At 44.7% G+C, this 24,827-nt stretch overlaps 1 protein-coding gene across 1 annotated transcript in view; it reads right to left on the reverse strand.

Annotated features, from left to right (window-relative positions):
• Positions 1-353: 353 nt before the first annotated feature.
• The window catches only part of LOC308153706 (TGF-beta receptor type-1-like), a gene marked incomplete at both ends in the record, with an annotated part of 90,297 nt that continues 65,823 nt past the window's right edge, over positions 354-24,827 (reverse strand). Inside the window, 3 exons of the mRNA XM_080526899.1 lie at positions 354-512; positions 5,178-5,308; positions 5,980-6,104. Of these exons, the coding sequence (XP_080383025.1) occupies positions 354-512; positions 5,178-5,308; positions 5,980-6,104 (415 nt within the window). The remainder of the gene's footprint in view (positions 513-5,177; positions 5,309-5,979; positions 6,105-24,827) is intronic.

Below are 24,827 nucleotides of genomic sequence, written 5' to 3' on the forward strand. Positions count from 1 at the left end.
GCAGGGCGGGACTACAGCAGTCTGTAATGGCCCTGATAGGTCCTTCAAGAACACAGGCGGGGGTGGGAGGGGGGGATGGGTGGTTTTCACCAATCATGAGGGGTTTGGTGGAGGGGGAGAGGAGTGAGAGAGGGGGGGGGGGGTGAGGGGGTGGGGTTTGTACTGGCACACCTCCTCTCTCTCCTCCCAGTAACATCATGCATTGAGCTCCATCCACCGCCTCTCAAAGGCGTGACATATGTAACCACGGTTACAACCAACTACACATCCTCGGGCCACAATGAAAGATGGATAGCCACGTTCAGGGAGGAGGGGGTGAGGGAGGAGGGGGTGGTGGGGGGAAGCACAGAGCTTCATCTCCCCATCCAAACGGAGACTTGGGAACGGTGTAGAGAAGTTATCTCCTGTTGGCTGAGTTGGGACAGGGTCTTCTTGATGCGCAGGGCGGTCAGGCGGGCAGCTCCGTTGGCGTACCAACACTCCCTCATAATCTTAGCCATCACCCGCAGAGCCTGGGGGGGGGGGGGGAGAGAATACTTTATTTTGGTTCACAGTAAAGGATTCAATAAAAGAACACAACATATAATAAAGGTCATACCAATAGTCATGGACACAAGTGGCAGCATAGCTAAGCTACCCACAACAGCTGACAGAACAATATCTTGCAAGCTGCTTGGCTTTTTTGTTCTAACCCTTGGAGAACATACTGTAGTGTCAGTTAACCCACATCCAAGGCTGCCAGATGTCAGTATTACAAGCCATCATCTAAACCCCAGGGTACTAGTAAGTGTGACTAGGTACTAGAGTTTTGTAGAAAAGGCTTCTTCCATGAAAAGATCAAAAGCAGCCTACTTCTAAGGGTCTCTCTCCTTGGCATCAACAACAACGTCAGCTGGATTTGGAACATTGGAAAATATTTTGTCATCATTCTCATGCTTGTGAATTTCGCAGCATTTGGGAATGCTGGTGATTTTAACTGTTGATGGTGGACACACACACGCACGCACGCACGCCTCCGATCAATCATAGCCACCGTGGCTTTAGAACATATTGATCTTTTAATAGGTTCCACTTTTAGATATCCCGCGGTTACAATTGTGCGTACAAGGTGACCTACCACCACCCGCAGTCCTCCTCCCAGGGACTAAAACCTCCAGCACTGCTACTTTCTCAATCTGTCAAATTGTGAGAGCTTGTTTAGGATGCTAGTGTTTGTTCTGGAGTGAGCAGAGCTGGAGTCAACCTGCCTGTCTTGTGATCAGAATCTGTTTTCACTTCCATTCGTCTCCATCTCTCTAAAGCCCGTCGAGAAGCCATCTCTGGGACCTCCAGTGCTCCAGTGACAAAACACACATTCTGACTACAACAGCACGGCTCCCTCCTCTCCTCATACTATCTACACTGAGGTCACCGCTGTTGTAATGGTATTAGAACATGTTATTATCTGTTGTAATGGTATTAGAACATGTTATTATCTTCAATCATCCCCAGGAACTCCACTATTCCTCAGACCTTCAGTTCCTCTGTGTCAGGGAAATGTATCTTAGTTGACTTTTTTTTCTTCTTTTTTTTGTAGCTTGTTGTGAACATCGTCTTCAGCTCCAAACCGCTTGGCAGCTATTGTACATCCCACAACTGCCTGATTAAATTACAGGATTTTATTACTGTGGGAAAGGGTCTAATCTAATTGTTCTGTTTTCAGAGTAATAAACGCCCCCCAAAAAGCGTGTGTATGTGTGTATGTGTGTATGTGTGTGTGAGCTGCGATCTCTGGCATAATGGACTGGAGTAGGACTGCGGTCAGGAGGGGGGGGTATGAGATGGAGAGAGAGAGACTGCACACTTTCCTCCCCTAGGGCAGGCAGGCAGAGTGGTTCCGTTCCTCTCTAGGGGGAGAGAGAGTGTGATCTACTGAGGCGCCGATGTCACTACAGTGTTGTAGAGATGGACATCATGTCACTACAGTGTTGTAGAGATGGACATCATGTCACTACAGTGTTGTAGAGATGGACATCATGTCACTACAGTGTTGTAGAGATGGACATCATGTCACTACAGTGTTGTAGAGATGGACATCATGTCACTACAGTGTTGTAGAGATGGACATCATGTCACTACAGTGTTGTAGAGATGACATCATGTCACTACAGTGTTGTAGAGATGACATCATGTCACTACAGTGTTGTAGAGATGACATCATGTCACTACAGTGTTGTAGAGATGACATCATGGGGACATTCAGTTAGAAGTTGTAATTATTCTGACTTAGAAGCCGCTGCGCTGTGAGACAGTGAGAGTCTGACAGTATTTCTCCATACGTAGTCTGACAGTGTTTCTCCATACGTAATCTGACAGTGTTTCATACGTAGACAGTCTGACAGTGTTTCATACGTAGGCAGTCTGACAGTGTTTCATACGTAGACAGTCTGACAGTGTTTCATACGTAGACAGTCTGACAGTGTTTCATACGTAGACAGTGTGACAGTGTTTCATACGTAGACAGTCTGACAGTGTTTCATACGTAGACAGTCTGACAGTGTTTCATACGTAGACAGTCTGACAGTGTTTCATACGTAGGCGAGTCTGACAGTGTTTCATACGTAGACAGTCTGACAGTGTTTCATACGTAGACAGTCTGACAGTGTTTCATACGTAGACAGTCTGACAGTGTTTCATACGTAGACAGTCTGACAGTGTTTCATACGTAGACAGTCTGACAGTGTTTCATACGTAGACAGTCTGACAGTGTTTCATACGTAGACGAGTCTGACAGTGTTTCATACGTAGACAGTCTGAAGGTGTTTCATACGTAGACAGTCTGACAGTGTTTCATACGTAGACACTCTGACAGTGTTTCAGACGTAGACGAGTCTGACAGTGTTTCATACGTAGACAGTCTGACAGTGTTTCATACGTAGACAGTCTGACAGTGTTTCATACGTAGACAGTCTGACAGTGTTTCATACGTAGACAGTCTGACAGTGTTTCATACGTAGACAGTCTGACAGTGTTTCATACGTAGGCAGTCTGACAGTGTTTCATACGTAGACAGTCTGACAGTGTTTCATACGTAGACAGTCTGACAGTGTTTCATACGTAGACAGTCTGACAGTGTTTCATACGTAGACAGTCTGACAGTGTTTCATACGTAGACAGTCTGACAGTGTTTCATACGTAGACAGTCTGACAGTGTTTCATACGTAGGCGAGTCTGACAGTGTTTCATACGTAGGCGAGTCTGACAGTGTTTCATACATAGACAGTCTGACAGTGTTTCATACGTAGACAGTCTGACAGTGTTTCATACGTAGACAGTCTGACAGTGTTTCATACGTAGACAGTCTGACAGTGTTTCATACGTAGACAGTCTGACAGTGTTTCATACGTAGACAGTCTGACAGTGTTTCATACGTAGACAGTCTGACAGTGTTTCATACGTAGACAGTCTGACAGTGTTTCATACGTAGACAGTCTGACAGTGTTTCATACGTAGACAGTCTGACAGTGTTTCATACGTAGACAGTCTGACAGTGTTTCATACGTAGACAGTCTGACAGTGTTTCAGACGTAGACAGTCTGACAGTGTTTCATACGTAGACAGTCTGACAGTGTTTCATACGTAGACAGTCTGACAGTGTTTCAGACGTAGACAGTCTGACAGTGTTTCATACGTAGACAGTCTGACAGTGTTTCATACGTAGACAGTCTGACAGTGTTTCATACATAGACAGTCTGACAGTGTTTCATACGTAGACAGTCTGACAGTGTTTCATACGTAGACAGTCTAACAGTGTTTCATACGTAGACAGTCTGACAGTGTTTCATACGTAGACGAGTCTGACAGTGTTTCATACGTAGACAGTCTGACAGTGTTTCATACGTAGACAGTCTGACAGTGTTTCATACATAGACAGTCTGACAGTGTTTCATACGTAGACAGTCTGACAGTGTTTCATACGTAGACAGTCTGACAGTGTTTCATACGTAGACAGTCTGACAGTGTTTCATACGTAGACAGTCTGACAGTGTTTCATACGTAGGCGAGTCTGACAGTGTTTCATACGTAGACAGTCTGACAGTGTTTCATACGTAGACAGTCTGACAGTGTTTCATACGTAGACGAGTCTGACTGTTTCATACGTAGACAGTCTGACAGTGTTTCATACGTAGACAGTCTGACAGTGTTTCATACGTAGACAGTCTGACAGTGTTTCATACGTAGACAGTCTGACAGTGTTTCATACGTAGACAGTCTGACAGTGTTTCATATGTAGACAGTCTGACAGTGTTTCATACGTAGACAGTCTGACAGTGTTTCATACGTAGGCGAGTCTGACAGTGTTTCATACGTAGACAGTCTGACAGTGTTTCATACGTAGACAGTCTGACAGTGTTTCATACGTAGACAGTCTGACAGTGTTTCATACGTAGACAGTCTGACAGTGTTTCATACGTAGACAGTCTGACAGTGTTTCATACGTAGACAGTCTGACAGTGTTTCATACGTAGGCAGTCTGACAGTGTTTCATACGTAGACAGTCTGACAGTGTTTCATACGTAGACAGTCTGACAGTGTTTCATACGTAGACAGTCTGACAGTGTTTCATACGTGGACAGTCTGACAGTGTTTCATACGTAGACAGTCTGACAGTGTTTCATACGTAGGCGAGTCTGACAGTGTTTCATACGTAGACGAGTCTGACAGTGTTTCATACGTAGACAGTCTGACAGTGTTTCAGACGTAGACAGTCTGACAGTGTTTCATACGTAGACAGTCTGACAGTGTTTCATACGTAGACAGTCTGACAGTGTTTCAGACGTAGACAGTCTGACAGTGTTTCAGACGTAGACAGTCTGACAGTGTTTCATACGTAGACAGTCTGACAGTGTTTCATACGTAGGCGAGTCTGACAGTGTTTCATACGTAGGCCAGACTGTGGCAGGCCGTCTAACTTGTCCCACCACAGTCTCATAACCAACCCAAAGTCTTAGTCTTTTTTTTCTAAATTGACGCATTTTTCCTCGGCGCTACCCTCGCTGTTGCATATATGCAGGAAAAGGCGTTTTGCACCGCTTTGTTTACAAAACATAACCTCATGGTAAGGAGTAGGAGATAAGAGTGTGGGCTGTGGAGAAATGGAATGATAATAAATGTAAACAAAGATTGTTGGGACCGACCTTGCAGCTCTGCCACCGGTTTGGAATGTTGGGCCGTAGCTTCTGCTCACACACCCTGTTCCTCATCTCCTCTACTGACGGGTCCGACTGCACCAGGTCATAGTAGGGAAGCTGGTAGTCTTCATGGATGCCTGATAAAAGAAATACACACACACACACACACACACACACACACACACGATAAAGCACATGAAACCCGTCTTCATGAATGCCCCCCCCAAAGAAAGCAATCAGATACAGTGGGGTGCAAACATTTGGGCACCCCTAGTCAAAATGCCTTACAATTAATATCTAAGTGAAAAGAAACAAACCTAACCTCTAAATGGTACAAAGTTAAACATGACACATTTCATCACATTTTAAAGCAATTAATTTGAGCTTTTTACAGTGTCAAAATAATAAAACAAGGAAAAAGGCCTTGTGCAAAAGTTTGGGATCTTCAATTCTTAGTAATCATCTTCTCAAAGGGTAACAAAGAATAATCCAAAAGGGTTCCCAAACATTTGCACAGGGCCCTTTTTCTTTTTTATCATTTAAAAACTGAAAAAATGGAAAATGAAAAGAAACCTTGCTTTAAACTTTACAGAAAGGTGTCATGTTTAACTTTGTAGCATTTAGTGTTCAGGTTTGCTTTCAATCACGTGGAGCGGTGGCCACATTTCTGCACCCCACTGTATTTCCTTTAACACCATTTTAAATCTCTACAGCCTCTGGGTGAGAGTCCCTGGTCTGGTGAATGAAGTAGTACATACTACATGTGGCTGGAGAGAGATTAGCTAGGATAATAAGGAAACACACTCACCTTCGATGGAGCATCTGCTGGCTATTTCCCAGAACACCAAGCCCATGGCGTAGATATCTGCTCTCTTGAACGACTCAAAATGCTTCATGTTTATAGAGTCGTCTAGTACCTCTGGAGCCATATACCTGGACAGAGAGATGTCGAAGGATGTTACACCAGAGACACAACCTCACTTTTACAATCATATACAGTATATTATATATTAATAATGTTAGTCTTATTAAAACTGCAAGAGAGATACATACAAGAATGCACGCCTCTGATGACTCACCACTAATCCAAATTGAATTTGTTGAAGCAGAGTTGCATACAGATAATGAATTTCATTTGAATTCAATTTCATGAAGTCTATCCCTAGCAGTATTAGATCTGGAAAACAATATGCCAACAAATACAGCAGCTGAAATAAGAAAAAAATGTCTCAAACCAAAAGGGTGGCTAGAAGTTGATCACTATTTTGCCAAACACACACTCAAAAAAACACAATTATTCCTCAGACGTTTTTTTCTTTAAAAAACAACAACAACAAAAAACACTTATCTGCAGAGAGAGAGAGAGACAGAGGGAGACAGAGAGACTGAGAGAGAGAGGGAAAGAAAGAGAGAGAGAGAGAGAGAGGGTGGGGAGAGAAAGAGAGAGGGAGAGTGGGAGAGAGAGAGAGAGAGAGAGAGAGAGAGAGAGAGAGACAGAGGGAGACAGAGAGACTGAGAGAGAGAGAGGGAAAGAAAGAGAGAGAGAGAGAGAGAGAGAGAGAGAGAGAGAGAGAGGGTGGGGAGAGAAAGAGAGAGGGAGAGTGGGAGAGAGAGAGCTCCTCATGACACAGCCACTGGAAGAACATGACACATTATCCCTCTCAGCAGAACTAGATGAATACTAATAGTGGAGGCTGGTCGTGTTGCACCAGCGTTTAGAGGCTGCCATCTTGGCTCTGCAAGGAGTTAACATGGGACGGCATATCTAGTCTGTCCTCTGTTCTACACAGCCTCTCTCCCTTATCACAACACGGATAAGGCAGACAGAAACAGCACAGGACCACAGAGAGAGAGAGAGACACAGAGAGAGAGAGACTAGGCAACGGAGTAACAGCAACTGAAAAGAGCTAACTTAAATTACATAAATACTTTAAAAAGTCTTACCTTAAGATCAACTAAGACGAAACAAAAAGTCACCAATTAAATAGGAATAACCCATGATCAACCTGGGCAACGTTAAAGACAGTAATAGTCCTTGGGCCAAACCCCAAAATTGAACATTTCATTACCATCTGGGTGGGCAAATTCTAGATGTGATTTTTTATTCCTATACATCCCTAGATTATGTTTTGATATGATAGACCTTTTGGTTTGGCAGCTTATTAGTGGTTATCACCTCTTAAAGGTATGGAGTGCTTTTCTTCAAAACCGGAGTTTTGACAGAAAAAGTCCCCTGGCATATCTTGCTCCCCTTCGTATGATTCGCGCGTAGGCGTAGCTGTGCTGTGGTTTTGATAGAGACATGAGCCCTTTCATGTTCTTTATGCGCCTGAGTCTTCTAAACACGTAGAGACCAACCCCGAGTCGATCAAAGATTCCTACGCTGAGCTATGGTAACTTTCCCGCACCTACCCCCTACCGATGAATGCCTAATTTTTGCGGTTTTCCGAAAAGGTATTGTGCGGTAGGTGCGGGAGAGTTACCATAGCTCAGCGTAGGAAGTTCTGAACGACTCGGGGTTGGTCTCTACTTGTTCAGGAGACCCAGGCGCATAAAGATCTGGCTCATGTCTCTATCACAAGCACAGCCCGAGCTACGTGCGACTCACGCGAAGGGGAGCAGAATATGGCAATATTTTTTTCTTCTTTTTTTTGTGAACCCGAATGCAGGACACTGAGGCAGATGAAAGGTCAAACCCATGGATGGGTACATTTATTGTTTTCTGAATTTTTATGTTTAAATATACAAAGGATACATGATCTACTTAAAATATTTCCATAACTTTCCAGAATAGAAATCTAATCAGTAAAAAAGATCTAAAACTAATCTAAGCAAGCCTTTAGAATATGGATAATAAAACATACAATACATAGCATAACATAAAATAAAAATCTTACTATACTCCTCTTACTGTATTGTCTTTATATAATGTACGTAAAGCACTTTGAATTGTCCTTGTCGTATGAAATGTGCGATACAAATAAACTTGCCTTGCCTAAACCCTTTTTGAAGGTTTTGTTTATGTCCAGGTTTCACATATCTCTGTAGTTACATGTTCAGTGAGTGAGTCTAGTTGCTGGTGACCGCTAGGACCATAGGCAGATGCCTTGTTGGTAAGTAATTTGTTCAAAGTGCTTAAAACAAATAAAGTGTGTGTTTACCTCCTCAAATAAATTAACTTAGCCCCAGCCAGATCCATATTTAGAGGTAAGTTACCTCAGGTAACTTTAGCTAGCAAGCTAGTTTAGAGTTAGTGGTAATGTATATCTAGCTGATTAGATAACTAAGCGACCTTGGGTTCCCTGAAAGGTGCTATATAAATGCAAGTTATTATTATTATTATTATTATTATTATTATAACTAGCTAGCTAGTTTTTTCCACCATAAATCATCTCCTGAAGCCACAACCATCTCCCACTACTGAGGCTACAGAGCAGCGATGGAACAGCTTCATTGACTTTTTCAGATCCAAGGTCAACAACATTCGCTCTCTGATACCCAGCTCTTCCTCTCTGTCTCCCTCTGCTACCAACCCCTCGCCTGGGAGTTTGCCATCCCTCCCATGTTTCACAGAGGTTCAACAGAGCCACAAATCCTTAGAGAAATGAAATCATGCACTTGCGCCCTGGACCCCGCTCCCACTGCTCTGCTCAAGTCATACGCCAACCTTGCCTTCCTGTCCAAGGTGCTAGTGAAGGAAGTTGCTTCCCAACTCCAGGATCACCTCAAACACAACAACCTGTTTGAAAGATTTCAGTCAGGCTTTCGCTCAGCCCACAGTACAGAAACGGCTATGCTAAGGGTGACGAATGAACTGCTAATGACATCCTCCTGGACCTGACAGCAGCATTTGACACGGTGGATCACACTATCCTCCTAGAGCGCTTCCACACCACCATTGGACTCTCAGGCTCTGCACTGAAGTGGTTTCAGTCCTATCTCTCTGGCAGTACTGAATACGTCTCACTGGGAGGATGCATGTCCAGACTTCTCCCTGTTACCTGTGGTGTTCCACAGGGGTCGGTTCTCGGCCCCATCCTCTTCATCACCTACATGCTCCCCCTCGGTCGTGTCATCACCAGATATGGGATGTCTTTCCATTGTTATGCTGATGACACACAGCTCTACATTAAAACTGCCCCAAGCCCCTCTGTAGCCATGTCATGTCTCACCACCTGTCTTGAGGAGATAAAGGCATGGATGAACAACAACTTCCTTCAGTTAAACAGTAACAAATCCGAAGCTCTTCTTGTTGGCACCCCACACCAGGTTCAGTCTTCGCCCACATCACAGCTCACCTTCGAGGGTCAAGTCATCCCCTTCTCCTCCTCAGTCTCAAATCTGGGGGTTAGGTTTGACCCTCACCTGACCTTCAGTGACCATATAAAACACCTGTGCAAAACCTCCTTCTATCATCTCAGAAATATTTCCAAACTCCGTCCCACTCTAACCCTGTCAGATGCAGAGAACTTGTCCATGCCTTTGACTACTGCAATCCGCTCTTCGTCGGGATTCCTGGCAAAAGCATACAGAAGCTGCCATACATCCAGAACAGCGCTGTCAGGATCCTGATGAGAGTCCACAAATACAAGCAGATAACCCCCGTTCTACACTCACTACACTGGCTCCCTGTCTCATTCAGGGTTGACTACAAAGTCCTTCTTCTCACCCACAAATGCATCAACGGACACGCACCTCCCTATCTACAAGAACTCATCACTCCACAAACCTCCACCCGCACCCTCAGGTCTTCAAACAGTTTGCTCCTCCAGGTCCCCAATACCAGGCTCCGCACCATGGGGGACCGAGCCTTCTGTTCGGCTGCGCCGTGCCTGTGGAACAGCCTTCCTAGCCAGCTAAGGGCAGTACAGAGCCTGTGGAACAGCCTTCCTAGCCAGCTAAGGGCAGTACAGAGCCTGGACTCTTTTAAGACAGGCCTTTGACTGTTGAACTGTGTTCATTCTTGTGATTTATTTTGTGTTTTTTTACTATGTTTTTAACTTATTATGTTATTATTATTTTTTACTCTGTAGCACTCTGAGATTCTTTTGAATGAAAAGTGCAATACAAATAAAATGCATTATTATTATTTATAGTTAATAACACTTTAGTTCGCTAGCTAAACTAGCAAAGTAGCCTGTTGTGTACCCAGGCTTGAGACAGGGTTTTATATTGTAGTAATATTAATGTAACTTAATTTACATTAAATTTACAGAAGATTCCTTGTTTGTAGCCCCTCTAAGTTGTAATGAGATCTGCCCCAATTACTGCACCCTGACAATATTTCAGTTTAGAATAAGGTTGGTAATTTAATGTCAAACTAGATGTATTCCTCTATTTCAGAGACCCACATCATCAGCAGTAAGTGTAAGTCTAATGATGGATCCAACTTCAGGTGAATGCAGCAGCAACCTGCCAAGAAAGCGGCATGGACAGCATCATCCACTGCTCTGATGATGGACAGCATCATCCACTGCTCTGATCATGGACAGCATCATCCACTGCTCTGATGATGGACAGCATCATCCACTGCTCTGATGATGGACAGCATCATCCACTGCTCTGATCATGGACAGCATCATCCACTGCTCTGATCATGGACAGCATCATCCACTGCTCTGATGATGGACAGCATCATCCACTGCTCTGATCATGGACAGCATCATCCACTGCTCTGATCATGGACAGCATCATCCACTGCTCTGATCATGGACAGCATCATCCACTGCTCTGATGATGACTCCAACTCAAACCTGGTGTCACCCCAAAACCTGGACTCATGGAGAACTTTGTTGAGGGCGGCAGAAATCAGAAAACATCTCCCAATTTTGGACCACACCTACCACCGGACTCCATACACCTACAGCTTTCACTGCCTTGTGGGCTAAATAAATGTAACTGTTCATCTGCCTCCGCCTCAGTGTCCTGCATTCGGGTCCACTCCCGTACAGAACGTAGGCTAACACACATTTTAAACGACAGCAGTCCATACTTTAAGAGGGGATAAGGTATTAAACTACCAACAACAAGGTCCAACAAGGTCTATCACATCAAATAATAATCTAGGGATGTATAGTAATGAATAAAAAAATTATTGTCTCAATGTAAGTAATCAACTGGGGAAGTTTCATGGTGATATCTATTAGGTAAAATGTTTTACCCATCAAAAAGTCCCCTGCCATATTCTGCTCCCCTTCGCGTGAGTCACACGTAGCTCGGGCAGTGCTTGTGATAGAGACATGAGCCAGATGTCCCCCGAGTCGATCAGAACTTCCTACGCTGAGCTATGGTAACTTTCCCGCACCTACCGCACAATACCTCCGGAAAACCGCAAAAATTAGGCATTCACCGGTAGGGGGTAGGTGCGGGAAAGTTACCATAGCTCATCGTAGGAATCATTGATCGACTCGGGGTTGGTCTCTACGTGTTTAGAAGACTCAGGCGCATAAAGAACATGAAAGGGCTCATGTCTCTATCACAACCACAGCACAGCTACGCGCGAATCATACGAAGGGGAGCAAGATATGGCAGGGGACTTTTTCTGTCAAAACTCCGGTTTTGAAGAAAAGCACTCCATACCTTTAAGAGGTGATAACCACTAATAAACTGCCAAACCAAAATGTCTATCATATCAAAACATAATCTAGGGATGTATAGGAATAAAAAAATCACATCTAGAATTTGCCCAGAATTTGGTAATGAAAAATGGTTTGGCCCAAGGACTATAAGGAGAACTAGAAACATTGCTACTGTTTTAACTAACTGGTGTAGCCAACTGAGTTGTTGCTAACAAACTAGCAGGATTCCAAGCTATCATCGTTTCCATAGCAACGCACAGAGCTGCTACAAAGAGACTTACCCAAAGATTGTTTACAAACTGGGGAAGCTACACTGACACCTGGAAATAACAGTGAACCAGAGTGAGTACTGCTTTATAACCTGGATACACACTCCAACCTGGGCAGACAACAGTCCAGAACAAGAACAACTCCCCAACCAGACTCAGTGACTCAGAGGGGGAGAGAGGCTTGTCTGTTCTCTGGACTGTGGTGAAAAAACTCCAAGTCAATGAAGAGGCTTCCAAGCAGGAGATAAGGCAACTCAAAGGAGAGGTGCGAAAGCTCAAAGAGGAAGTGAGAATGCTGACCAGCGAACAAACTGTGAAAGAGCCATCCATCCCCTCACAGGACCCAGCAGAACAACAGGATCAAGATGACAACACCAGCCAACCAGGACCGCCACCAAACCAAGAACCACAAATTCAAGCGCCCCCTTCTCAATCAGACCCCATTACCGAACCTCAAAATCCCCAAATTATACTCCTCATAGACTCAAACGGGAGATATGTGGAAGAGCAAAAACTCTTCCCAAATCACAGAGTTCTAAAACTAAAGTGTCAGAATACCAGTCATGCAATGGAGCTGCAGACAGAGGAGCACCTGGGGTCCCCCAGCCACATCATCATTCGCACTGGCACAAACGACCTGAGGAAGCAGGGAGAAGAGGTGGCCAAGTCTATCAAAGGAGTGATAACGAAGGCTTCCTCCACATTCCCTCACGCGAAGGTAGTCATCTCTACCCTGCTACCCAGGTGGGACTTCCACCCAGCCTTCATCAAAAACATAAGCGCTGAAATATCCAGAGAGTGTGCAATGAAGCAAAATGTATACTTGGCGGCCCACCCCACCCTGGACGAGTACAGTCTTTATGACCAAGTGCACATCTTCAAGGCAACAGTCCCCATTTTTGCAAAGACCCTGAAGGACGTCGCACTAGACCGCAGACCGAACACATCCTACAGGAGCAACAGAGACCATCAGACCACCACCCCACACAGACCATCATCTAGACGACCTGCTGCACCCAGAAAACACCCTGCTACATCTAGAGGACACCCTGCTACATCTAGAGGACACCCTGCTACATCTAGAGGACACCCTGCTACATCTAGAGAACACCCTGCTGCATCTAGAGGACAGCCTGCTGCTGGCAATGTAAATGTATGTTTCCCATGCCAATAAAGCCCTTTAAAATTGAAATTGAAATTGAAAAATTGAGAGTGAGAGAGAGACACACACACAGAGAGAGAGACACACACAGAGAGAGAGAGAGAGAGAGAGAGAGAGAGAGAGAGTGTTCGGTTCTCGTAGGGTTAAATGCTATATTCTGATCAGCCTGGTTGTAAAGCAAGCCATGCTAACCCATCGCTAGTTCAAACAGACCGTAGTAGACTTTAAACAACAAAGAGACACGGATTCAATCATGATTATTATTTACTTGCAAGGAGGATGAATCTAAAGGCCTCTCCTGCGAGAGACCCCCAGATTCACACAAATCTCTCCTCCTGAGAGCCAGTCTTTTATTCTCATACAGAAAGGAAAGGAGGAGGCAGTTTGTGATCCTATCAGTCACCTAGATGGTCAGGAGGGCCGTCCCCTGTGATGTCACTATGGCCTTAAGTCAGGGGGCTATTGCACAACATTGCACAACACTCAGGGGGCTATTGCACAACATTGCACAACACTCCCCTACAGCATATATACAGGCCCCTATCATATACAATCTATGCATCGAAGTGGATGCCCAACGTGGGGCTGAAGATAAGGAGTGGACAATGGGTGAGGAAAAGTTCATACACAGAGCCCAGAGTACAGGCTGTACAAAGTTCACACAGTAATACACAGAGCCCAGAGTACAGGCTGTACAAAGTTCACACAGTGATGTCTTGTATGGTTGTGCTTAAAAAGCACACAGTTGAATTCTCAGAACAGGACAAAGTGTACAGTGTCCTTTTCAACAAACATATTCACATTAACATTATGAAGACATCATTCAAACCTATCATTCCCTGCTGTTTTTCATAATTTATAACGATACAAACATTCGTCTCTTTATTCAGGTAGAGCTATCTTGTTTCCACATTTTCTAGTTCAACCGTCATTCAACGTCGCCGTACAGATCACAGACATGAATCTCAATTTGGATTAGAGGTTCTCAACTTGGGTTAGGTACTTAGGTTCCATCATAATTTCTCGAATCAACATTTGTTTGTACAAATATTCCTGAAATCAGTTTGTTAGTCATAGCTCTGAAGCAGGGGAAGACACAACAAACAATCATTACAACAAAGAAAATCAACCTGTGGTGTTAAGCATCACACATGTTCCTCCTGCCACTGCAGTCAATAGGTCAAGAGTCATTCAGTTCTGGAGTGTCATCAGTCTGATCTGATCGATTTCGCGGTTCTGGGCTTCGTTTATGTCTCTAATTGATAGTTCGGGGTTTCTATGTCATCTGGGACATTACTGCCCCAGACTGGGTCGTGTGCCTGGACTTGGGCGTCTCGTTTGGTCGTCGGGAGGATTTGGTCCCCTCATTCTAAGAGGTAGTGGATCTGGAGAATTCTTCACCGGTTTGAGACGTACCATTCACTAAATGAATAGACCCCTTTGTAGCCGGACTTCCACCACTACCCGTCGTTCGAGGGAAACAATGTCACTTTCTTTCAATGGCTTTGGTGTTTCCACGTATCTCGTTCTGCGATCTTGACAGCAGTTGAGATGCTCAGCAGCACCTCAAATGGCCCAACCCACCGCGGGCTGTGCCAGTGTTATGATGAGGATCTGGTCACCAGGTTGTATTCTCGAATCCTGTAGGAAACAGAAAGGTCTGGCAGATAATTTGTTCTGGCTATTTCCTGTTTCCTAAATAGCTGGGCCATCCCAGTGGCCAGTGTGTTTTCCGTTTCTGCCAAATCTATTTCTTACATGTAACGATGAATTGAGTATCAAGGACCCCAATTGAAATAAGTACTTTCATGTACCTACTTCTGCAAATCTTCTAATAAAGTTTTCAATCAATCAATCAATACTTCCCTAATGTCGTCTACTATGGGTAGTCTAACACTTGGTTCCTTCAGACCTCCCCTCTTCCCAGGGCGCAGTCTCAGGCTGGAACCCTTTCCGATGGAGGTTTACTGCCCTCCAACCCCAGGTCAGAGTCAGTCTACCCCCACCCCTTCCGCTTCCCAGACGTCTCCTTTTCAGAGCTCTGATCACGGAAAGCACCACTCGCCTACTAGCTGTACGTCGCTTTCAGCTTATGGTGGCCTGACTGTACATTGAGCTGAGCGCAGCCACCATTTTCCTATGGCTTAAGGCTTTTGCGACCCAACCGGCCGGTGACCCAGTCGATAGCGACCCCCTGCCAATGTATAACACTGGCCCTGTAGCGGTGATTAGCCGCCCAGGTGGGAACCGACGGTCTGATCCCTAGCCCACTTCGCTATGGGTCTAGAAACTTTGACCGTTTACACCAGCCTTGCCTGTTCACGGGTGTAGCTTCCTCTCACATCCCGCTAGGTGTGGGCTGTCGCCCACGTACCACGCACTGCCCACACACCTACATGCGACAGCTGCGCCGACTAGACGGTACCATGGTAGTATGTTCATTCATACTTCATCAGGCACGGGGGCCTTCAGTCTTCTCCCCAGCACTATATTGCGTTCTTAACGTGCCCTCAGGAACTTTGCAATTCCACCGCCGCCTGTTAAGGGCTAGGTTCGGGGTGCCTAATCCCCTGCCTAACCCTTCTCCCATTTACTATTTCAAATTCATTAATTTCATTTATTTCATTCATTTCATTCATTTCATTCATTCATTCATTCATTCATTCATTCATAGGTGTCAGTGTTATTCTCATGTGTGTTTCCATTAGAGAAACACACTCTTCAATGTCCAGGTGTTTGGACCACTTTGATCAATTTGTTCACGAAATGTGCGCCATTATCACTATATATATATTTTTTAAATTGTGTGTAATTATATACGTGAACATGTGCATTAATCCTGCTAATCATTATTCCCTGCTGTTTGATACATGTAATTAAAAAGACCATGTATCAAAATGAGCTGCCGTTTTGTAGAGGCATTTTCCCATTTATTCTATAAACTTTGTCATTCGTCCAAATTCGTGTGTGTGTGTGTGTGTGTTATAGCCTCTTCCCAGGGCGCAGTCTCAGGCTGGAACCCTTTCCGATGGAGGTTTACTGCCCTCCAACCCCTTCTTGGGTCAGAGTCAGTCTACCCCCACCCCTTCCGCTTCCCAAACGGCTCCTTTTCAGAGCTCTGATCACGGAAAGCACTGCTCTCTCTCTCTCTGTCTGTGTCTGTCTGTCTCTCCCTCTCTCTCTCTCTGTCTGTCTGTCTCTCTCTCTCTGTCTGTCTATTTCTCTCTCTCTGTCTGTTTGTCTATTTCTCTCTCTCTGTCTGTTTGTCTATTTCTCTCTCTCTGTCTGTTTCTCTGTCTGTCTGTCTGTCTCCTGTCTGTCTGTCTATTTCTCTCTCTCTGTCTGTTTGTCTATTTCTCTCTCTCTCTGTCTGTTTGTCTATTTCTCTCTCTCTGTCTGTTTCTCTGTCTGTCTGTCTGTCTCCTGTCTGTCTGTCTGTCTGTCTTGTCTTGTCTTTGGCTCTTCTATAATCCCATTACAAGTTTAATTTACTATATAATATAATCTACTAAATTCTCTTGCCCTCTGTCTCTAACCCCCACCCTTCTTCTTTCCTGTTCTCTCTCTCTCTCTCTCATTCACAGCCTCCTCTGCATACCTATTCTGCATGACTTCTTCCTATGTGTCATAACTCACCCTCAAATCTGTCTCCTCTCTGTCACTTCCTACTTCTTTCTCTCTCTCTCTCTCTGCCCCTCTCGCTCTGTCTCTGTCTCCCTCTCTCTCTCTCTCTGCCCCTCTCGCTCTGTCTCTGTCTCCCCCTCTCTCTCTCTCTGCCCCTCTCGCTCTCTCTCTCTCCGCTCCCTGCTCTCTCTCTCTCTACTCCTCTCGCTCTGTCTCTGTCTCCCTCTCTCTCTCTCTTCTCTCTCTCTGTCTCTGTCTCCTAGTCTCCTCTCCTAGTCTCCTCTCCTTGTCTCCTAGTCTCCTCGTCTCCTCTACTAGTCTCCTAGTCTCGTCTCCTCTCCTCGTCTCCTAGTCTCCTCGTCTCCTCTCCTAGTCTCCTCTCCTCGTCTCCTCTACTCGTCTCCTAGTCTCCTCGTCTCCTCTCCTCTGAGATCCTTAACTGCATAGTTCATGCATTCTGTCACTCCACAAGTCTTGTGGTTTTATATTTATGCTTCTTTTTCTAGTTTCTGTTTCATCTTTTCTCACTTTGTTTTTTAATATCAGTTCTAGGCGTATTTCCTTAATATTTCTCAATCTCTCCTCACCCTCCTCCTTAAACAACTTTAACATTCCTCTCTCTCTCACCCTTTTCCTCTCTAGTTAATTCACAACCATACACACGTCTGTGATTGGTTGGATTCATTTCTCTCTCTGTCCTCTGTTCTCTGTCACACTCTCTCACATAGCCCCCACCTGTGTGGTTTCTCCTCTGTCTTAAACACACACTCTTCACAGCCCCCTCCCGTGTGCTTCTCCTCTGTCTCAAACGCACACTCTTCACAGCCCCCTCCCGTGTGCTTCTCCTCTGCTCTCTCTGTCTGTCACTGATCATACAGTAACCCTAATCTTGAGACTAATTCTAACACATAACCTTTCTAATTCTACACTTTTCTAATTCTCACAAGCATTCACTTTCAGTCATAGTTTCAGTTCCATTCTTAGTCTGCTGTTTACATAACACGAAAGATATACATCTGTTTTTCAAAATGGATTCTTTTTGTATGTCAAACTCACAGTCTAATTTCCATTAGTCTACTGTTTACATAGCACAAAAGATATACATCTGTTTTTCAAAATGGATTCTTTTTGTATGTCAAACAATTCCTATTTTGTACAATTTAGGATAGATAGACTATTCATTTCGATTGCAATCTTTCTTTTTCTCTTATATTTACCGGTGTCTGTGTTGCTTGTGTCTGGTCTGGGACCCCGTCAGCCGTCTTTTTGGAGGAGAAAGGTTCGACATCTAACGTCACCGGCCTGGAGCGAATTGACGTCCCAGGACTTTCTCCGGGTCGCTCGATCCCGGGCTGTCGCGACAGACTTCGGTGTGTCGAATCTTCTTCCCCCATCAGACGACCTGTTGGGATCCGGCTCGAAGGACCACGTGTTCGGTTCTCGTAGGGTTAAATGCTATATTCTGATCAGCCTGGTTGTAAAGCAAGCCATGCTAACCCATCGCTAGTTCAAACAGACCGTAGTAGACTTTAAACAACAAAGAGACACGGATTCAATCATGATTATTATTTACTTGCAAGGAGGATGAATCTAAAGGCCTCTCCTGCGAGAGACCCCCAGATTCACACAAATCTCTCCTCCTGAGAGCCAGTCTTTTATTCTCATACAGAAAGGAAAGGAGGAGGCAGTTTGTGATCCTATCAGTCACCTAGATGGTCAGGAGGGCCGTCCCCTGTGATGTCACTATGGCCTTAAGTCAGGGGGCTATTGCACAAAATTGCACAACACTCAGGGGGCTATTGCACAACATTGCACAACACTCCCCTACAGCATATATACAGGCCCCTATCATATACAATCTATGCATCGAAGTGGACGCCCAACGTGGGGCTGAAGATAAGGAGTGGACAATGGGTGAGGAAAAGTTCATACACAGAGCCCAGAGTACAGGCTGTACAAAGTTCACACAGTAATACACAGAGCCCAGAGTACAGGCTGTACAAAGTTCACACAGTGATGTCTTGTATGGTTGTGCTTAAAAAGCACACAGTTGAATTCTCAGAACAGGACAAAGTGTACAGTGTCCTTTTCAACAAACATATTCACATTAACATTATGAAGACATCATTCAAACCTATCAGAGAGAGACACACACACACAGAGAGAGAGACACAGAGAGAGAGAGAGACATAGAGAGAGAGACACACAGAGAGAGAGAGAGAGACATACAGAGAGAGAGAGACATAGAGAGAGACACACAGAGAGAGAGACAGAGATAGAGAGAGAGACATAGAGAGAGAGAGTGACACACACAGAGAGAGAGAGAGACACACACAGAGAGAGAGAGACACACATAGAGAGAGAGAGAGACACAGAGAGAGAGAGAGAGACAGAGATAGAGAGAGAGAGACATAGAGAGAGAGAGTGAGAGAGACACACACAGAGAGAGAGAGAGAGTGAGGGACACACACAGAGAGAGAGAGACAGAGATAGAGAGACACACAGAGAGAGAGACACACACAGAGAGAGAGAGACAGAGAGAGAGAGACACACACACAGAGAGAGAGAGACAGAGACAGAGAGAGAGACACACACAGAGAAAGAGACACAGAGAGAGAGAGACCTAGAGTTAGAGACAGAGAGAGAGACACAGAGAGAGAGTTAGAGACAGAGAGAGAGAGACAGAGAGAGAGAGACACAGAGAGAGAGAGACAGAGAGAGAGACACAGAGAGAGAGAGAGACATAGAGAGAGACAGAGAGAGACATAGAGAGAGACAGAGAGAGACATAGAGAGAGACAGAGAGAGAGAGAGACATAGAGAGACAGAGAGAGAGACAGAGAGAGAGAGAGAGAGAGAGAGAGACAGAGTGAGAGAGAGACATAGAGAGAGACAGATAGCAGACAGCACAGGGTTAAATCCCAAGAGAGACAGACAGACAGACAGACAGACAGACACCATGCCTTCCGGCTGCCAGCCACCCCAGTCCTGGAGCAGGGTGATGTGTTCCAGGGTTCTCCCCAAAGACCGGCGCTGCGCTGTGAGCCTGGAGGCGCGACTATGTCAACATTTGAAGGCAAATTCAACTATATATTCAGTCATCATAGAGTAACTCTTTGATCGCCAACAACATCTTTGTAATGCAAGCGTTATGATGTTCCTCGTAGATGTTTTGCGCATTTGGACTTGACTAAAAGCAAGTTGGGTTTTGATGATGCAATCCAGCACCATGCTGTTAAAAACATCCTGGGGAGAACCGGTGTTCCCTTGGGCTCAGTGGCGGACTGACCACCGGGCAAGCCTGGCAAATGCCAGGAGGGCCGCGAGACTCTGGGCCGCTCAGAATGTATTATATTAAAAATGTAATTTTGTCTCCAGTGATTTTCATTGAAAATAACTTATTTCAGCAGACCGCGGCCCAAAACATTTGATATCGGCCGGGCCATCCACGCAGTTCTGCATCGCGGATGCCCAGGGCCCTAAACCAATAGGAGCAGAGCTCCCCTATGTGGCGGAGCTCCACGATCTAGAAGACAGACTGGATGAGTCTAGTGAAACACTAACAGACTGGATGAGTCTAGTCAGACTAACAGACTGGATGAGTCTAGTCAGACTAACAGACTGGATGAGTCTAGTCAGACTAACAGACTGGATGAGTCTAGTGACACACTAACAGACTGGATGAGTCTAGTCAGACTAACAGACTGGATGAGTCTAGTCAGACACTAACAGACTGGATGAGTCTAGTCAGACACTAACAGACTGGATGAGTCTAGTGAAACACTAACACACTGGATGAGTCTAGTGAAACACTAACAGACTGGATGAGTCTAGTCAGACTAACAGACTGGATGAGTCTAGTGAGACACTAACAGACTGGATGAGTCTAGTGAAACACTAACAGACTGGATGAGTCTAGTGAAACACTAACAGACTGGATGAGTCTAGTCAGACTAACAGACTGGATGAGTCTAGTGAAACACTAACAGACTGGATGAGTCTAGTGACACACTAACAGACTGGATGAGTCTAGTGAAACACTAACAGACTGGATGAGTCTAGTGAAACACTAACAGACTGGATGAGTCTAGTGAAACACTAACAGACTGGATGAGTCTAGTGACACACTAACAGACTGGATGAGTCTAGTGAGACACTAACAGACTGGATGAGTCTAGTCAGACACTAACAGACTGGATGAGTCTAGTGAGACACTAACAGACTGGATGAGTCTAGTGAAACACTAACACAGTGTTTTTCAACCTTTTTTGTGCCACGGCACATTTCTTACCTTGAAAAAATCCCATGGCACACCGCCATCCCAAATGTTACAAAATGATACATAGTAGCCTATCATATACGTAACATTATATGAACTTGTCGTTATACTCACTCAGTGCGAAGCCTGGCCCTGTATGTTGGCCATGTATGCGAGCCTTGCGCACAATTTGTCACAAGCAACTTTGCGTCATCACACTTCTCATCAGTTAAAACGGTTTTCAGCTCCTCCCGTAACTCAAACACGCGGGCCGGCACTTTTCCGCGGGACAATCATCGGACCGCCGTATGGAGCAATAACGTCTTATGCTGGGCTCCCGTCTCTTCACATAATGCTGCATATAAGCGGCTTTTCAGAGGTCTTGTTTTTACAAAGTTTACCATACGAACAACAGCTATCTCCGCTGGTAAAGTCTCGGCAATAGCTGCTTGCTCCATCAGTGCAGACACTAACGCAGCTGTCCCACTGAAGTCCTCCCCTGTTGTTGTTTTTATGCAATGTCTTGCAAAAAAGAAATGTTCTGTGATTGTGTCTCCATCCACAAAGCGTGCATTGGCCAAGAGTTGAGCCAAGACTCAAGTTGCAAAGCAAACTGCCACGTATCTTCTCCAAAACAAAATGTTCGATGTCTGCAGACATGTCATCAATGCATCTGGCAATCGTCTTAATGAATGAATGAAACAATGTAGGTTATTTTTATCATCTTGGGGTATGGGCATACAATCGTTAGGTTTTTCAGTCACGTATTCACACACCCTCCTGTCAATCACCTGGAAGAGGCCGCTTTGCGGGCGGCGATACGCTTTTCTCCGACTGTTACCATTCTTAAGCCGATCTTTTTGGGCTCATCAACTTCTAACATTACACTCTGTAATATCATATTTCTTGGCTCCTCGACAGTTGTTTGATGCCTCTGCTTCATTGACCACCATGGTCTTAAAATTGGCATCGTAACTCCTCCTCTGTTGTTTGTTAACTTGACAAACCACTTGAGCCACTTTTTTCGAGCTGGTCCGAGTGTGTCTCTGCGGTGTCTCTCCGCGGGTGTGTGTGTGAGTGTGTCTCCATCTCTCCAGGCACCGTCACTGGGGTGTGTGTGAGAGGGAGAAACACGGTGGCTCGCGTGGGGAACAGTCTTTTGGCACCATACGTTGTTGTGAATTAATATTGACGTGTAAAAGTCTAGGGCGCGAATATAAGACGATGCAACTTTTTCAGACTTTTTTCCGGGGAAAAAACCCTGTCTTATATTCGGGTCAATACGGTAAGTGGAATTTGATAATTTCCCACGGCACATCTGATGATCACTAGTGTGCCGCGGCACAGTGGTTGAAAAACACTGCACTAACAGACTGGATGAGGCTAGTGAGACACTAACAGACTGGATGGATTTCCCATACCATGTGACCAAACTACATTTCGTTGTCTTAGTACTTAGTACTCTGTCAATGACAATAAAGTTGAGTCTAATCTAAATCAGGCAAAAAAGGTTTCCTAGTTAACACTACAACTAGTAGAGCCGCCTTGGGGGTCAAATAGACCCCCTTTTTAGAATGTAAATCTGCTATCTACACACAGAGATCACTAGAGGGCGCTTCTTTTTTTAGCCTGCCTCCTACATAGAAAAACTGCAAAACAGCTTTATACTATCTTATCCTGAAGTGATTTTGAAAATGTAAGGATACTGGGTGGTAGAATGCACATATCTAGGAAAAGTCATGAAAGGAGGGTCCTGAAATTTGATCGAGTGCAAAGATAGACATTTTCTTTTACTCACAGGGTTCACCGTGACCCCTCACGGCTCTTCTAGTGTTAAAGGGTAAGATAGAGTTTCTGACATCTGGTCAGATCACACATGGTCCGGAAATGCTTGCTTCCAACAACTGGGAAGAGAGGAAGTGGGCATCTGTTCCAGCTGGTGGTTTGGTCAGTTGTTTATAATGCACCTCAGTCAAGTCGTCGTGACTTGGGTCAGTTGTTTATAATGCACCTCAGTCAAGTCGTCGTGACTTGGGTCAGTTGTTTATAATGCACCTCAGTCAAGTCGTCGTGACTTGGGTCAGTTGTTTATAATGCACCTCAGTCAAGTCGTCGTGACTTGGGTCAGTTGTTTATAATGCACCTCAGTCAAGTCGTCGTGACTTGGGTCAGTTGTTTATAATGCACCTCAGTCAAGTCGTCGTGACTTGGGTCAGTTGTTTATAATGCACCTCAGTCAAGTCGTCGTGACTTGGGTCAGTTGTTTATAATGCACCTCAGTCAAGTCGTCGTGACTTGGGTCAGTTGTTTATAATGCACCTCAGTCAAGTCGTCGTGACTTGGGTCAGTTGTTTATAATGCACCTCAGTCAAGTCGTCGTGACTTGGGTCAGTTGTTTATAATGCACCTCAGTCAAGTCGTCGTGACTTGGGTCAGTTGTTTATAATGCACCTCAGTCAAGTCGTCGTGACTTGGGTCAGTTGTTTATAATGCACCTCAGTCAAGTCGTCGTGACTTGGGTCAGTTGTTTATAATGCACCTCAGTCAAGTCGTCGTGACTTGGGTCAGTTGTTTATAATGCACCTCAGTCAAGTCGTCGTGACTTGGGTCAGTTGAACGACACGAGAGAGACAAATGATCTCATCAACTCAATTAATTTCCCTCCCTACAGAACGGCACACACGCAGTATGTGTGGAGCATATTGTGGTATGTAATATTTGCTAGTGTGGCAGGCACCCCAGTCAGTGACAGGAGCCAGATATAGTCATCATCGTGGGCGGGGTGTTAGACTTGCGTTCCAGAGCTATGAGCTGAGAGGGGTTATTGAAGAAAAAATGTTAGCAGACCATTTAAATCTCGAATGGATGGAAATGAATAATTGTGGCTCTGGCGAACACAAGGTCTGACTGAGCATGAAGCAGTGTGGGTTTTTCTGGGAAAAACTGTCTGTCTGCAAGGCGCTGGCTAGTAGTGCTGCTTACTGCGGTAAGCGAGACGACCGAGGCATTTGTATGAGCTGCGTGTTTCCATGCGATGACTCACGCTCACACGCCAACCCTCCCTCATCCATCTCCATGACACATTTCGGAAACACTGAGGACAACCGGTTTTCATATGCCACCTTTACCTCTGCCCCTTTTTGGAGAGTGGCAGCTGTGGGAGCAGGGAATGGTGATTCAAATTCGCTACCGATTCTCACTGTGAGAAGTCACATATAAAGTCTATAAGAAGTCTATTGATAAAGTCTATAGTAGTCTGTCAATAAAATCTATAAGAAGTCTATCAATAAAGTCTATAAGAAGTCTATTGATAAAGTCTATAGTAGTCTGTCAATAAAATCTAAGAAGTCTATCAATAAAGTCTATAAGAAGTCTATTGATAAAGTCTATAGTCTGTCAATAAAATCTATAAGAAGTCTATCAATAAAGTCTATAAGAAGTCTATTGATAAAGTCTATAGTAGTCTGTCAATAACATCTATAAGAAGTCTATCAATAAAGTCTATAAGAAGTCTATTGATAAAGTCTATAGTAGTCTGTAAATATTTACCTTTTCTTTTGACTGTTTTCCCCTGCTTTTATATTCATTCTATGCTTGTATATGTTTTTATATTCACTTTATGTTCTTATTCCTGTTGTAAAGCACTTTGAGCTGCATTTCTTGTATGAAAGGTGCTATATAAATAAAGCTTTACTTACTTACTTACTTACTTACCTAACCTTAAACATAAACCTTTTCATGTTATTGCAGACTTTTTGCCTACCCT

The sequence above is a fragment of the Nansenia antarctica genome (genome assembly GCF_963989245.1).
Source record: "Nansenia antarctica genome assembly, chromosome: 1".
NCBI classification, from domain to species: Eukaryota; Metazoa; Chordata; class Actinopteri; order Argentiniformes; family Microstomatidae; genus Nansenia; species Nansenia antarctica.